This window comes from Vanellus vanellus (genome assembly GCF_965231255.1).
Source record: "Vanellus vanellus genome assembly, chromosome: 9".
Taxonomy (NCBI): Eukaryota; Metazoa; Chordata; class Aves; order Charadriiformes; family Charadriidae; genus Vanellus; species Vanellus vanellus.
The window spans coordinates 23,685,826-23,700,705 of record NC_138914.1 but is presented as its reverse complement, the minus strand read 5'-3'; the positions used below and the strand labels follow the sequence as shown (position 1 = coordinate 23,700,705).

General features: G+C 36.3%; 1 protein-coding gene across 1 annotated transcript in view; it reads left to right on the top strand.

Annotated features, from left to right (window-relative positions):
• Positions 1 to 14,021, top strand: part of IQSEC1 (IQ motif and Sec7 domain ArfGEF 1) — a 69,571-nt gene extending 55,550 nt beyond the window's left edge. Inside the window, exons 10-14 of the mRNA XM_082487871.1 lie at positions 786 to 885; positions 3,420 to 3,581; positions 4,233 to 4,409; positions 11,874 to 11,923; positions 13,295 to 14,021. Coding sequence (XP_082343997.1) covers positions 786 to 885; positions 3,420 to 3,581; positions 4,233 to 4,409; positions 11,874 to 11,923; positions 13,295 to 13,900 — 1,095 coding nt within the window. The 3' untranslated portion in view covers positions 13,901 to 14,021. The remainder of the gene's footprint in view (positions 1 to 785; positions 886 to 3,419; positions 3,582 to 4,232; positions 4,410 to 11,873; positions 11,924 to 13,294) is intronic.
• The last annotated feature ends 859 nt before the right edge of the window (positions 14,022 to 14,880 follow it).

Below are 14,880 nucleotides of genomic sequence, written 5' to 3'. Positions count from 1 at the left end.
TGCCAAAAGTTAAAATTAGAAAGAACTATAAAAATAAACCTTTTGGTTATAAAGAGAAAGAGTGGTTGCATTCACACTTTAGGAGAACCAAAATTGAGGGTAAGTAGCATTATGTTACTTCTATCATAGCAAAAAGTAAAGGTTTCCACAGACTCAGAGCTTTTATTGAGATAGGTGCTGTATGGATCTTGGGGAAAACAGGGCATCATCGGATGAGGTAGTGTAAGACGGTATTTGGAGGGGCACAAAAGTGAAGCAGGTTTGGAAGGTCACAGCATGTGAGAATAAGGAATAAGAATTAAACTCGTGGGGAACAGTCCATAGGCATATCCTACCTGTAGTCACACTGTGAGAAAAAAGCGTGAAGGAAAGTGTGGTAGTAGCTATGTTTTTTAAAAAGGATAATTTAAACGTACTAACTTTTTTGCCAGCATATACAGTGCCCGATAAGGATGCAGGTTTTTTTTTTCTATCTGGAATTTCAAGTAGTAGAGTTCTGGAGAACAGAGAACACAAAGGCTTTGTATCTGGATAAAATATTAAACCTTCTGGTTAAGAGATACCAATGCTTCAAAGCTAGCTTTGTTTCTTCAGTAGTAGTAGATTAAATATATCAGTTGTATTTTAAAAAAAAAGGAAAAAAATACAAGTTCATATTTTCTGGCAGATTATAGCTTGCTTTAGCATAAAATATTTTATCATATGTTAATTCTTAAGAACAATAGTTTTCCACAAACACATATGGTAAAAGGGATATTTTATTTTGTTTGTTTGATAATTTTCAGGTGACCAAGATTTTTCAGAAGAAGAAGAACTCAGTTACATACAGTTTTCGACAGTCATTTTCCCTCTATGGAATGCAAGTTCTTCTTTTTGAGAACCAGTGTAAGTCTTCTCTCTTTTTTGATGACCAGTATTATTTATAAAGAAAATAAAATAAAAAATTACAGGAGTGAAAGGGATGGACAGGACTTCATTCTGCATTTAGGAATAAAATTGCTCTGAACTTAACTTAGCCCTAAAGTTTAAAACAAGATGGTGTCATTCTAAGAAACGGCAAAACTGCTGTTAGATTTTTTTGGTTGTAGTTGGAAGTCAAATCTAGCTAAGTGTGTTGCTTGTGAATACTTGTAAAACATAAAATATTTGTAATGAAACAAATATATCTGTTGCCGAGTCAATGGTACAGTTAGCTGGAACTGAATGTATGATAATAAATAATGACTATTGTAATGATACGTGTAATTCAAAGTAATTTATTTTCCTGATTTGTATCTTAACTTTGTGCCTAGGTAATGTATACTCATTCAAATATAAATACAAAGCAGAGAGTCTGGATTAAAGTTTGTATTTTCTGACACATTTTGTTTGTCAATTGTAATCTGCATCAATCCAATATTCTTTTTATCTTTAAAGCTTGCCCAGCTTAGTGTTAGCAGGGAAAAAAAAAAAAAAAAGGCAAATAGTTTACTAATGTCCTGATTTTAAGTCCAGAGACAGCATCAGTAATAACATAGCAGAACATGGTTGTTTGTACGGTACACAGGGAGACAGTCTGTTTGACTGGACTTCATGGTTTGTAAACCAGACCTTCACCTTCACGATAAATCAAATAGAGTTCAGTGTGCCATTCAGTAGTTTCTGTGCTTTTCTGTTGTGGAAGGCTCTTAGTTTTTGCTTGTCCTTAAGAATGTGCTCCAATGCTCATCTCACTCAAAAGAAGTTGCTGTTATTGAGTCAAAGCTTCTGTAGACTTCAAAAGGGAAAATTTTGTAGAGTTTATAGCAGCAATGTAGCCTGCGGATTGTTTATATGCATACACATTCATTCTTTCTCTCTTGTGCACACATTGCATGATATAAAATTTATTTTTAGAGAGAAGGCCAAATATTTCTATCCTGGATTCTGCTAAAAATAGAAGAATATGTAATTCCTCTGATGCCAAGCTTAATAAATTTTAAAAAGAAATATATCCAGTTTCAGTGTTCAAAACAGGATGTGGTGTTACAGCGTGCGTAGCAGCAGACTCCTCTGCCCTGCTGGCCATTTGGCTGTGCTCTGAACAACAGCAGCTGCAGCCAAATTTGAGGCGGTTGTCTTATTCGATTGAAGGTAGATGCAATTGTCATGTGGTCAGGAGAAGCAGATCAGCTATACGTTACTTCTCTGCAAGGTATTGATATCAGACCCTGGCAGAAGCCCCAAAGTCTTGCTCCCTCCTTTCCCTCTGTACCCTTTGAGGCTTGCGGTAGTTGGCACCTTTTTTTGCCTGAACGGTAAATAGACTGGCTTCACTTTTAGTTGTGACTCTGATTTGGAAGTTAAGATATCCTTTTAAGAAAGCATAGCATTTGCACTTGTTTTTCAATATTTTGTCTTGTTGAAACCTAATGGATTTGAGGGAAAAGACTACCTTATGTCATCTGCTGGTTCTTGAGGGAACTTATTTTTTGTACATGGGAGCACTTGAACTTCAGGTTGAATACTTAAGTAAATATTTGAGATCTTTAGCAAACCAATAAGGTTAGGTCATTGAGTAAAAGAAAATATTGTGAATTAGAATGCATATTTTGAGTTTTTCTGACACCCCATTTCTACAGGTCTGTGCTTCAAGCAAAGGCTAATTCTGTTGTCTACCACAGAGTGTATCTTGGTTACAAGATGTCTTTCTGTAAATGAACCTTCTATCTCAACCAGGAGATATTTTGATCAGCTGTTAAAATTTGCATTCTCAGATGTGCAGCTAGAAAAGAGGCAAAGATGGTTTTCTGAAAAATCTGTCTCTTATTGTGAAGGTGTCCATAATATGGGTCAAAAGGGAGGGGGGGGGGGGCAACAACCAAACCACCCCTTTTAATTCCTCAGTATGTAATTTCACAGATAATTTTAACTTCTTTTTTTCTAAAAAAAAAAAAAAAAAAAAGGAAAGTAAGATGTCCAGGGACATCCTAGTGTGTTTGTCTTCCTGCAAATGTTAAGTTAAAAGTATAAGACAATTTCTAGTACTTTAAATGTATTCAAATAGTCTTTACTCAGCAAAACTTTGATCATAATTGAGTAAGGTGGGGGGTAATGGGATCTCTTCCATGAAACAAAAATTATCCCCTTAATTTTTGGGTTTTTTTTCTTTTATATTGTAGATTGTACCTTAAGGGTAACAGCTGCATAAAGACTATCTTTCAGTATTTATTCTGTATCTTGACAGTTAAGCGGTTCCAATATATCTTAGGGATTTTCATTCTAATTCTCTGCCTTCAGACTTTTATTTCTCTGACTGTGTCCTCATTATGGAACTATTATTAAAAAGCCTTCAGGGTTTTTTTTGGTGTTTTTGGTTTTGTTGTTTGTTTGGTTTCTTTTATAAAAAGAAAAGTCATTGGAATAATCAGAGCTTAGTTTTTCTTGACTCTTTATTCTAGATTATCCCAATGGTATTCGGCTCACGTCAGCTGTTCCAGGAGCAGATATCAAAGTACTAATAAATTTCAATGCACCGAATCCTCAGGACAGGAAGAAGTTTACAGATGATTTGAGGGAGTCAATTGCAGAGGTTCAAGAAATGGAAAAGCACAGAATAGAGTGTAAGTACCAAGGTACATAGAATAGAGCATTTTCAAGCTAATCAAAGTAAGAAAATCTTGAATATGTGTATAACTTATTAGAGCTCTTTAAAAGATCAAAATAATGTTGTTTTTTTTCCATGACTTTGATTCTAGAAAGAGGAAAACCCAATGATATCTTAAGCCCCATCTGAGTTCATTCACTATTATTTGCTGAAGTGTAGCTGCAGTGGAAATCTAGCCTGGATAAACTGAAAATAGCGATGGAAGGAGAAGAGATGGATTTGTAATTTGTAGTATATATTGCAGTAAAGATTTTGGGGATAATTTACATCACTGAAATTTTTAGTGGTGGTCCTTCAAATAAGTTTCACTGAATTATTCTTCATTTCCACGTTGAGATTCCTGTATTGTCTCAATTAGGTAGCCATAGTACAAATTGATATATTTTGCTGGAAGTCACATGACTGTCTAAACATGGAATTTTAGCCTTTCATCTATGTTGTAACAGAAAACTTTAGTAGAGGGGTGAAGTTCCTGTCTGGCATTTAACAGTGGCAAAATGAACTCTTACCTGTTATTCACAGTACTCTCATACAGAAATTGTGATGTTACCATGTCCTTCATTATCGTCTATAAATATGAATTGCAAAATTATTCTCTTTGTTTCAGCTGAGCTAGAAAAACAGAAGGGTGTGGTGCGTCCAAGCATGTCTCAATGTTCCAGCCTGAAAAAAGATTCTGGCAATGGGACGCTGAACCGAGCTTGCCTGGATGACAGCTATGCCACTGGGGAGGGGCTGAAAAGAAGTGCACTGAGTAGCTCCCTTCGAGACCTGTCTGAAGCAGGTAGGCACTGCTTTTATTTCCTTGCTCTGACTAGTGCATGCAGAGATGCCCGAATGATGCATAGCAAGCCCAGCTCACAGTGGGCTTCCAGAACTAGTAATACTGAAGCTTCAAACATTTTAAATGGTTCCTTTTTCACAGTTCGTGTTTAATTTCTGTTTGTTTTTTACCCTTGTTCTATTAAGCAACCACTATTTGAAAGCATTTAAACCATTGTAGATTGCTATATATACTTTTAAAGGAGAGTGAAGACAGAGGACAAATTGTAAGTGTTTTATAAAAGAAATGGTTGACTTGCGCTAGGAATAACCCACTTAGTTCTCCTTTCTTTTTTTCTTCCCTTTTGCTTCTTCCCCTTCATACAACAAGCTTAGAAAGAAAAGAAACTGGTCTCTGTGTAATGACCGCTTTCTGTGTATTTTGTGCTCAAGTGTACCTGTGTTACCACATTGATGAATGAAATTGAGTGAAGCCCTACTAAATTCTGCCTAGAGCTATGTAATTCAGATACAGTGTGTCCCTGATGCTCTCTTATTATTTTGTAACTCAAGATATAGTTCCCAATTCTTGCAAAAGAGGTTGTTGTGAAATACTACTGCCAATATAATAAAGGAAGCCCTAGTGGACAAGTATACCGATATCCCACAAAATCACTGATGTGTCTTAAGATTTGTTAACTGATTAATATAGCTAAAGACTGGAAAGGAGTGGTGGTGTGATTTTTTTAGCCAAAGAAAAGCCAGGGAAAGTTTGGTATGTTTTTATTTTATGCTTTGCCTTGGTAATACACAGCTGGCATACCCATGCAATAAAGGCTACCAGGGGTAGTAACCTTGTGTTTCAGTGTTAAACGTGACTCCTGTCACTGACAAGAAGTTGTATCTGAACACCGTGCCAACTATTCAGAAAGTACTTCTGGGGATAGTAGTAACTATATTTTTTTTTTAAATAATTTTTTAGCGTCTGTGTTACATACTCTGATTTATTCTTTTAGTTGCAGTGATGATTTATAGTATAGTCATAATTTCAATGCTATGTATGTCTTTGGTAGTAGACACTACTTATCTTTTTCCTTTTTTTTAACTAAAGAAGAGATTTTAGCTATGCTGCAAGAAATAAAATTGTTGTAAACCGAAATTATAGCCTGTGTTTTGTGGGTATATGTATGTGCATACAGATATGTAGAGAATGAGCTCTTTCAATTATTTCATTCTCGGTTTAGGCTTTCATACTGATATGTCCATTTGCTTCATTAAAAAGACCTAGGACCTTGATCCAAAATCAGGCTGAAGTTGAATATTGGTGCTTGATTGGCTTCAATGGATTTTAGATCAGGCCCCTAGTCTTTACCACTGTTATATCTCAGATTTGAGGACACTTCCATCATCTTTGTTGTTTTGTTTTTATTTCATTAGAATGAGAACTACCATATTGTTGAATATGTGAGTTCAGTGGGTATCTGTACCCATAAATGTGATTTCCGATTCATTTTTTTTATTCCATAGGAATTTTTCATCCCCGTCTTTGAAATATTGCCATGTATTCAATTCATATTATGGGTTTTATGCAATAAACAAGTATTTGTGATCATGAAAACATTTCATGTTTCAACAGGGCGTGCCTATAATTGGCATGCTTATTACTGAAAATAACTTTTTTCCATAATAAAAAGTAGAAATCACTCACAGACTGCAGGGTTTATCAATGAGTTTGTTAAACCCAACTAAACTTAATTTTAACTTTAACAAATTGAGAATTATGGAGAGTTTCTGTTTGGTCTTGTGCAGTGCAACTGACTTGAGAAATTACATACCTGTTATTTGCTTTGTTAGTTGGTGTAATTTTAATGAGATTATACATGTCTTTTCTGCCTTTTCTCAGTGAATAGCTTGCATGTGAGGCTGTTTTTGTTGCAATATGGTAGAGGTGATCCATAGAAAAACAAAGAAACCTCTTTCAGTTAGCAAGATACTGCGTCCCAGTGATTACACCACATTAAATTGCTTCTGTAAAAGAGCACTGAGTTAGGTCGCCTCAGTTCTTTTTGTGGATGAAACACAGGCTCAAAAAGGAGGAGGAACAAAAGTGGTGGCACTGTGCGTGGATGTGTGTCTTTCTCTAGGAAAAGGCATTATGAAAGTGGATTTTTAGAGAGTTCCTTCCTATGTTTAAACAGAAATAAGTCTAATAAACATGAGAAAATGACCTGATTGCGTATTTATGCAGTAAGGCAGATAATTGTCCAATGAACGTTCCAAAAACAAATTGAAATTTTTTAAAATATTTATTCAATGAAGGGGAAATCTGATTGAACAGCATTTTGGTTGCATGGGTATATGACAAAACTATTTAAGAAAACAGTCCATTACTCTCTACCAGGTATCGCAGTACTAAATGGTGGCTGTGGAAAATGACTTTAAATTTCTCTCTTGGAAAAGAATGATTCATAAGCTGCTTGGATCTAATGAATGTTGATACCCTGAATGATTCTGACTCCAAAGCTGTAAACCCTCAGGAAAGGCATGATATATCTGTCAGGAAACAATGTCAGGAATCATTTCCTGATGGTTTTTCTTCCATGCATTTGCCACAATAGCTGAAATCATAATTGCAAAAAGGATGTGCATGAGGGTCTCTTGGTTTTAAAGGTAGTATTGTTCATTTTGGACTGACAGTTCTTTCTATGGAATAAAAAAGCACGTGGCAACCAACTGTTCCAAGATGTGAATATGTCAAAAGTATTAAGTGCTTTATTTTTCTCAAACTAAAAATATGTCCTTTTTATTACACATACTTGAGCTTATAGTCAAGGAAGAACTGAATTTATTTGTCCCAGACTTGGAAATTCTTAATTTACATGAAAATATTAGAAGACAGATAAATTTTAATGCACTTAAAGCTGAGTTTTATGGCTTTTGATAGAATTTTGAACATTTCACCACTTCACATTCTGTATTACATGATAGATAGGTTTACAGAAGGATATGAAAGGTGTGAAGTTCCATTGTGGCCATTAGTACGCGGAAAGAATGATTTGGTCACCAGAGCAAAGCATGGAGGATTAGACTGGTTGTGTTTCTGATTCTGTATGTCTCACAGGTTTCTTGTCTAATTTTGGGTTAGTCAATCTGAATTCCAGTGGCTCTGAGTTGCTGGAGGACTCTGTGCTTTCACATTGTGTTTACAGCAGTGAGCATCTGTGGAAATGAAGCTTTATTCCCCCCATCCCTAACCTGTAAGGGGGGGAATATTTACACGCTGCACTGGTTTAAAAATTGTCATTTTGTGGTTTGCCTCAGTAATACACAACTGGCATACCCATGTGATACTGGAATCTGCACAGAAGTGCAGGATGGTATAACTGTTACTATTAATATAAGTTGTGCTTGTCTCATAATCTGCTAAACTATTTCAAAACAATGACAAGTAGAGACTACTAAAAAGAAAAGCACCAATCATAAAGTAGTTCAAGAATTAAAATAATTCTATTTGTATATTGCATATAATCTCAGTCATCTACCTTGAACTTTTTAAATGTTTTGTTCTACCTTCCACAAAAGCTTTTTTTTTTTTTTCCCAAACAATTTCATCACGTATTTTTAAAAATTTCCTATATCCCAAAATGTAATGGAAAAGATAGTGGAACTTCTCAGCATTGTAATCCCCTTAAAACGACTCTGAGTTCATGCAATTGCAGAATCCCTTAATCTGTTGGATCGATCTTTGATGGGATGGTGCCATCCCTTGGCTCCTCCCCCATCTGATGCAGGCAGTGTTACTAGGTTATTTTCTCCTACCTCTCCCATGGATTTTGCTGCACTGTATAGGACGGAGGATACTAGCAGTCTGTTTCTCCCTTGTTAGAAGAGCTTTCCAAGTAGGGAGAGATTTTTCCTGTCTCTTCCTTTGTCACTGTTGTTATATTTCCTTTTCTTCCGTGGAATAGCAACGGTAATGGCATGATAGAATTTACTGTTTTTTTTTTCATATAACAGATTTGTATGAATTAAGTCTTTGGTGACGTGCATATGTTAATATCAAACCATTTTACAAGTATCTTGTACAAAGACACCCCACACTGTATATAAACACCTTTGTATCAACAACTCTTCTGTCTTATGGAAGAGACGCTGCTTTTCCAGCAAAGGAGCTGGTCAGCAATGTGAGCTGTAGTTATGCCGTTTTCTCATCTTGTGGGGCTTTATCAGTATTTTGAGAACAATCTGTTTGAAGATGCCAAGAAACTATTTTAACAATTAGTGTGTGATCTTAAGACAACACCTGTTTCACCCAGAAATCAAGATGAAAATATGAAGGTTACAAAGAGCCTTTTCACCCTGGAAAGTGGTCTCTCAAATTTAACCATTAGAGCATATTGTTCATATAATTTTGAGCAAGTCAGGTTGGGTAATACCTATAAGCTCGGTAGCGAGATAGGTACAGATTCTGCTGCTGCTGGGAATATCAATTTCGCATCCTTTGGAGGCTAGTATAATGAGTCATCGTTATATGAGCTGCTAGACCAGTTTGCTTTACCAAAACCTTACTTTAGAACTTTATTCCAAACTTTTTTCCCCAAGACATACAAAGCCAGATCACAATACATTGTTTGGATACCAATGTATTTCACTGGCGCAGAACAGAGGTTCAAGAAGTACAGGATAGCAGTGAGAAATATTTACATGTACTGTAATGATCTGCACATCTGTGAGATCTGCTAGATGGAATGGATTTTATTAATGAAACTATATTTTCTTTTGGAATGTTGAAGTTTGTAAAAATACTTTGATCACTTAATATTTCTGCTATAAATATGAAATATTCTTAGTCCCATATAATGCATGTACACATACGGGACATATTATACTTACGTAAGTTAAAGATATTTCTTACAACGTATATTCATATCTAACATCAATGAGGTGTCGGAATGAATCAGAAAAGATTAAATTAACTGAAATTTAATTTTATAAAAATAAATTAAAACCCACTAACATCCTTATAAATTTCAAGTAAATCAGAAGATATTAAGAAAAACTGGTTTTCAGATTTGATAAATACCACCTTGCTTTATATCACAGCTGTTATTATGTAAGTACAGAGTTATGCTTACATACAATTCTAGTCAAGACTCCCCATTTTCTTGAAATGCATTTGAACGCTGCAGCTCTAGGGAAACACTTTTAAGATGGGATGCCACCTCAAAGACAAGAACAGTCTTGTATAAACACACATTGGCAGGGAGAATGCTCTAGAGGATTTACTTAATAGCTTTCACATCACACTGTAGGTCAATGGAGAATTGGGTTTGATTTGTTTTTAAGAAAATAAAGAAAGCACTCTTTATTGTGATAGTGCCTATCTGAGGAAAATTACAGGCATTTTAAGTAGGATTTTCTGTTTGTCCTTGGCTTTGCTAGTACTACTTTGCCCTGAAGTTATTCTAAGCAAAAATCCATCTGTCTCTGTCCATATATACCATGTATATACCGTGTTCATGGTTATTTTATTAGAGACTTTGCCATGTGCAAAAGGCATTAGATTTTCCTTCATTTTTGGCCACATTTAATGGCTTGTGGCTGCTGTCAGTCTTACTTGCAATATTGACTGCTAAGTTAAATGATGGCTATCTTCCTCTGTGCTTTTGTATCAGCAAGCAAGAGTGATTTGAGTGTTAATCAGTACTAATCCCGTTAGCAGAGCAGAGTTAGAGTTTTACAAGAAGTAAAAATAAGGGTATCAAAACCAGTTTTTCTTGGGGTGTTCATAAGGATAGCACAGTTATGGCTCTGATGAGCCTAAAACTCATCTGCAAGAGCAGCAAGAGATAACTGCCAAGCTTTTGACAAAGAGCCTGTCTAGGGAAATTGTTTAAAATTCCAACAAATTTAACAAGCCGAACAAAACACCTTGACCACAAATGCCTTTCGCTCAATTTAATGTCAACGTAGAGGGGTTTGTTCTGGGGAGTAACTCTTGGTGATAACGAGAGGGGGAAGTGTTACAGTAGTCTGAACAGAACTGTAGCTCTCGAGAAGCTTGTGTTGCAGGGCGGCATCCCATGACCAACCAGCTCAAAGTCATGCTTATGGATCTAATAGCTGGTATTTTTAGATCACACTGATCTTAGAAGACTTATGGGTGTTGTCTAAATTGGTCTATGAGAGGGTATGTCAAGAAGTAAGGGTGAACCTCCCAGGAATCATTGTTTTGTCGCACTTACAAACCAGTCCCAAAGTTGTTCTCTCTAGCTCTGACACCATGTGCCTTTTGGGCTTCTAAAGACGAGAGCGTGTGGCTCATAGGTTCAGTGATGCTGAAATCTTCACATTCCTCTCCAAAACCAGCTGTAGAGTAGAAGATTCTGAAGGCTGCGATGTACCAATGCAGGGTGCAGACTGTCCTTGCTATTTGGGCTTGCAGGAAAGCAAGGAAGAAAGCACTGAGAAAATTGTGGTTTCTAAAAACATGCGGATTTTAGAGAGGCGTTTGAGAACGTGACTGCTCTTCAAAGGTTAGCTTTGTTTATACACCCTGCCAGTAAAGTATTTTGAAACTTTGCAAAGCAATGCTCAACAAGCTATCTTTTCACAAATCTCTGTTTCCCCTGCAGCCATATGCTATTTTCTCTTCTGTGAAATGAGAGAGAAAATCTGGGATCCTGTGTCCTATATATAGCCACTGAAGTATTCTGGCTCTTTAGGCACACAGTCTGGTGTGTCATGTGTAGTTTTAGGCAAACATCTTTGGCAATTTGAGAATATTGAAGAACAATTCCATCATACTTAAAGATAAAGCACTGCACAGCTAAACAAACAAAATCTAGCCATAATGTCAAGACAGATTACAGATTTATTGATAAAAAATTAAGTTTAGTTTTTTTTAAACCTCATGAAAGAAGATTATATGAAATCCACTGAGGTTCAAAACTGAAAATGAAATGATGAAACCAATGCCCCTCACCAATCATCCACACTGAAGTTCAGAATATGTCAATATGAAATTTTGTATTTAAATTAGTATCACCTCACAAATATATATATATATATGTGCTACCAGTCTTTACAGAAAGAAACTTCATAGAAAATTAGATTCCAGGAAATAGGACAATTTAAAATCGTTGCTGGTCATCATCGTAACCATAGTACTAAATATAGATGCTAAAATACATGTATTTTAAGAGTTGTACAAATTTTTAAAAAATCACACCCCGCTAATGCTAGTTGATTCACAACAATACCTCTTAAAAATTAGTGAGGTACAGAAACTTAATGTAACTAATGGCCTTAAAAATGTAAGTTTCTGCCTTAGTAGCTGCTGTTCCAGTCCAGTGCAATGTTAACAACCCCCTTGCAGCCCCTCTAGTTGCATTTAGAGACTCCTCTAGTGATTCAGGGAAAGCAGCTGTTTTTCACCCGGGTCTTGTCTCAGTCTCTAATCTATGGTGTTGCATGTCCTGGGCAGGCAAGCGTGGGCGACGCAGCAGTGCAGGATCGCTAGACAGCAATATGGAAGTAAGTAGGAAGTTACTGATGTCTAGCTGGATGTGATGATGTGCATTTCAAACCTTTCTTTTATATACATATTTTTTTGCTCTTTTTTCTTCTAACATATAACCTGCCTGCCTCGAATAAAATGCATGCCTAGGCTACTCACTCCGTATTCTTCCAGCTTAAAAAGCACTGACAGCTTGTTTTAGACCAATGCCATTTTTGGTTTGAGCTAACCTTGTTCCCTTTGTTCCTGCAAGCATGGTTAAATGAATATGATGTGTCCTTTTGCCACCATTTCAGTCTGGTCCCAGCTTAAAAGCCCACTTGCTCTTTGTTACAAAGTACACTGTTCTTGCTGTTTGATATTTAGCTACAACTATCGACTTTCATGCTCAACCATTCCCATTGCTTATTTTCGAGTTAAATTGCTAAATGTATGCAGTCATGACACCATGGAATTGCACAGATAGGGCATGGGAGGAAAAAATTATTAAGATAGGTGAATTCAATGTGGATTTCATGAGATTTCATTCATCTTCAAACCATTTATATATATACTGTTCATGTCTCTGAATTCAGCTTGCAGATTTTTTCTTTTTTTTTTTTTCCTCTTTTTTTTGTGTGTTTGCTTTTAGGTAGATTGCAGTTTAAATCTAGCACACTTTGCCTAAGTACTGTTGTGTCCCATAACTTAAAAAAAAAAAACAAAACAAAAAAAAAAAAAAAAACCAAACCTAAAAACAAACCAAACAAAACTTCCAGAAGCTAAATACACCATTCCAGGCTAAATAATAGAGAACGTTGGACCACAGGTCAGAAGAATGCAATCACATAGAAATCTTAGTGGCAAAAACGGTATGGTTCCATTTAACACATAGAGGTAGGCTTGAGAAGCAGCACTGTGGCATATAGTAGTGGAAAACTACTATAAAAAAGTGTAAAATACTGGTTTGAAACCTGAATTGTAACTGTAATATTTGCTGCTATGTGTTTAATTATTTAGGTTGAATTTAATGTAGTTTTATTTTTTGTTGTAAAAAAGCAAGTATGGTGGGTTTTTTTTACAGTATTTTAAAATGTATTTTTCCTTTAAAAATACACCCCTAGGTCTTATGTCATGTTACTCTTCAGTGACATTTTTCTTATTTGAAGTCATAGCTTTCGATATTAAAGTACTGAGAGAAAAACATTTAATGCTTAAAATATCCCAAGAAGGGCATGAATGCCTCATTGGCAACTTAGAGAAGGTGGAAATAAAATTTTTCCTAGAACTCTTAACATAGTCCACCCATGTGAACACTGAAGGAGGAGTTTGTGGGTCAGTGTGAACTTTTTCTTTTAAACATTTTAAGATTTTTTTTTTAATTTTTATTTCTATTAATTTCTTTTTAGGGGTCCATCATTAGCAGTCCTCACATGCGCCGAAGAGCTACATCAACCCGAGAGTGTCCATCTCGCCCTCACCAGACTATGCCTAACTCCTCCTCACTCCTAGGTTCCTTATTTGGTAGTAAAAGGGGAAAGCCACCTTCCCAAGGCCATCCACCATCTGGCTCATCACAGCAACCTCCGCACCCTCCAGTAATCCCACATCAGCAACACTCACAGCATCCTTCTGCCATGCATCACGCAGGGCCAGCTGAGGGGCAGACACAGGCACAAGTGCACTCTCACCATTCGCAGTACTGTCATATGCAGCAGAACCCACCACCCTACCACCACCACCACCACTACCACCCTCCCCAGCACATCCAGCACCCACACCAGTACCACCAACACGTGCCACATTCCCAGCATGCGGCACACTCCCAGCATACTCCTTACATGCAGCACCCCCACGCGCAGCATACCCACTCTCCTCACCCACCACTGCCCCCTCCACACCCGGGGCACTCTTCTCATCCCCAGCACTCGCAGCATCACCACGGACCACCACCTCCTCCCTCCACTTCAGCCAGCACTAAGCCCAAACACAGTGGCATCAGCACAATAGTCTAGAAGATACTGACCCTCCTAATAACTGTAGTTTTAAACAAAGTTACAAAGGCACTTACAGGAAGCAACAAATAATACTGTCAGTTTTTACCTACACAATCTAATTGAGTTGTGTGAGCTTAAAGGCTTGCTGTTACTAAATAAAGTAATTCAAGTTAGCGCAATCGATACTGGTTTTACTTATCTACTCAATAGATGCATACCATCTGGTTAGTTCTTATTTCCAAACTGCCTTGAAAACATGCTGCTTGCTGAATATGAGCAAAGCTACCTTTTACGCCAAATCCCTTGACAATTTTACATGCATAATAAAAATTTAGTCTATGAAAAAAGGAAAAAAGTGATACAGAACCAAGTGTTGCATTCTTGCTCTTTTATTGTCAATGGGCAAAAAAATAAGTAGACCTGATATGGTTGATGAAAGTACGTAAGTAAACTTTATATAATATAAATATATACATATAAATATATATATACTGTATAGTTAACATTTGTGCTTGGAAAGAAATTTTTTCAGTCCACAAAACTAGCAATATAGACTTTACAAGGAATTCCACTTACTTGATAGGACAGTATAATAGATTAATAGCATATGAAAGAGTAGACCAAAAACATGAAACGTTAGAAACAAATTTCAGACATTTCAGTATTTTCATTAAAAGTCCTCTGGACTTGCTGAGATTTCTAAGCAATCATTACTAAATGTGCCAAGTAACATAGCATTTAAATGTTGTAGTCAAATACTGCTTTGTATAAATCCTTATTTTATTAACACGATAATATCATACGTAATCAGTATTATAACTGCTCTGCTATTTCAGGTAAGCAAACTCGTTAAGATGCAGTAATTATACCGTAGCAATGTAGGATGACCATTTACCAGTGGTTGTCTTCAAGCATTGGTCACACAAATTCTTAGACACTTTAAAGGCTGTGATAACTGTGAATTTACATGATCCACATTTCTTTTGTATGCATACAAT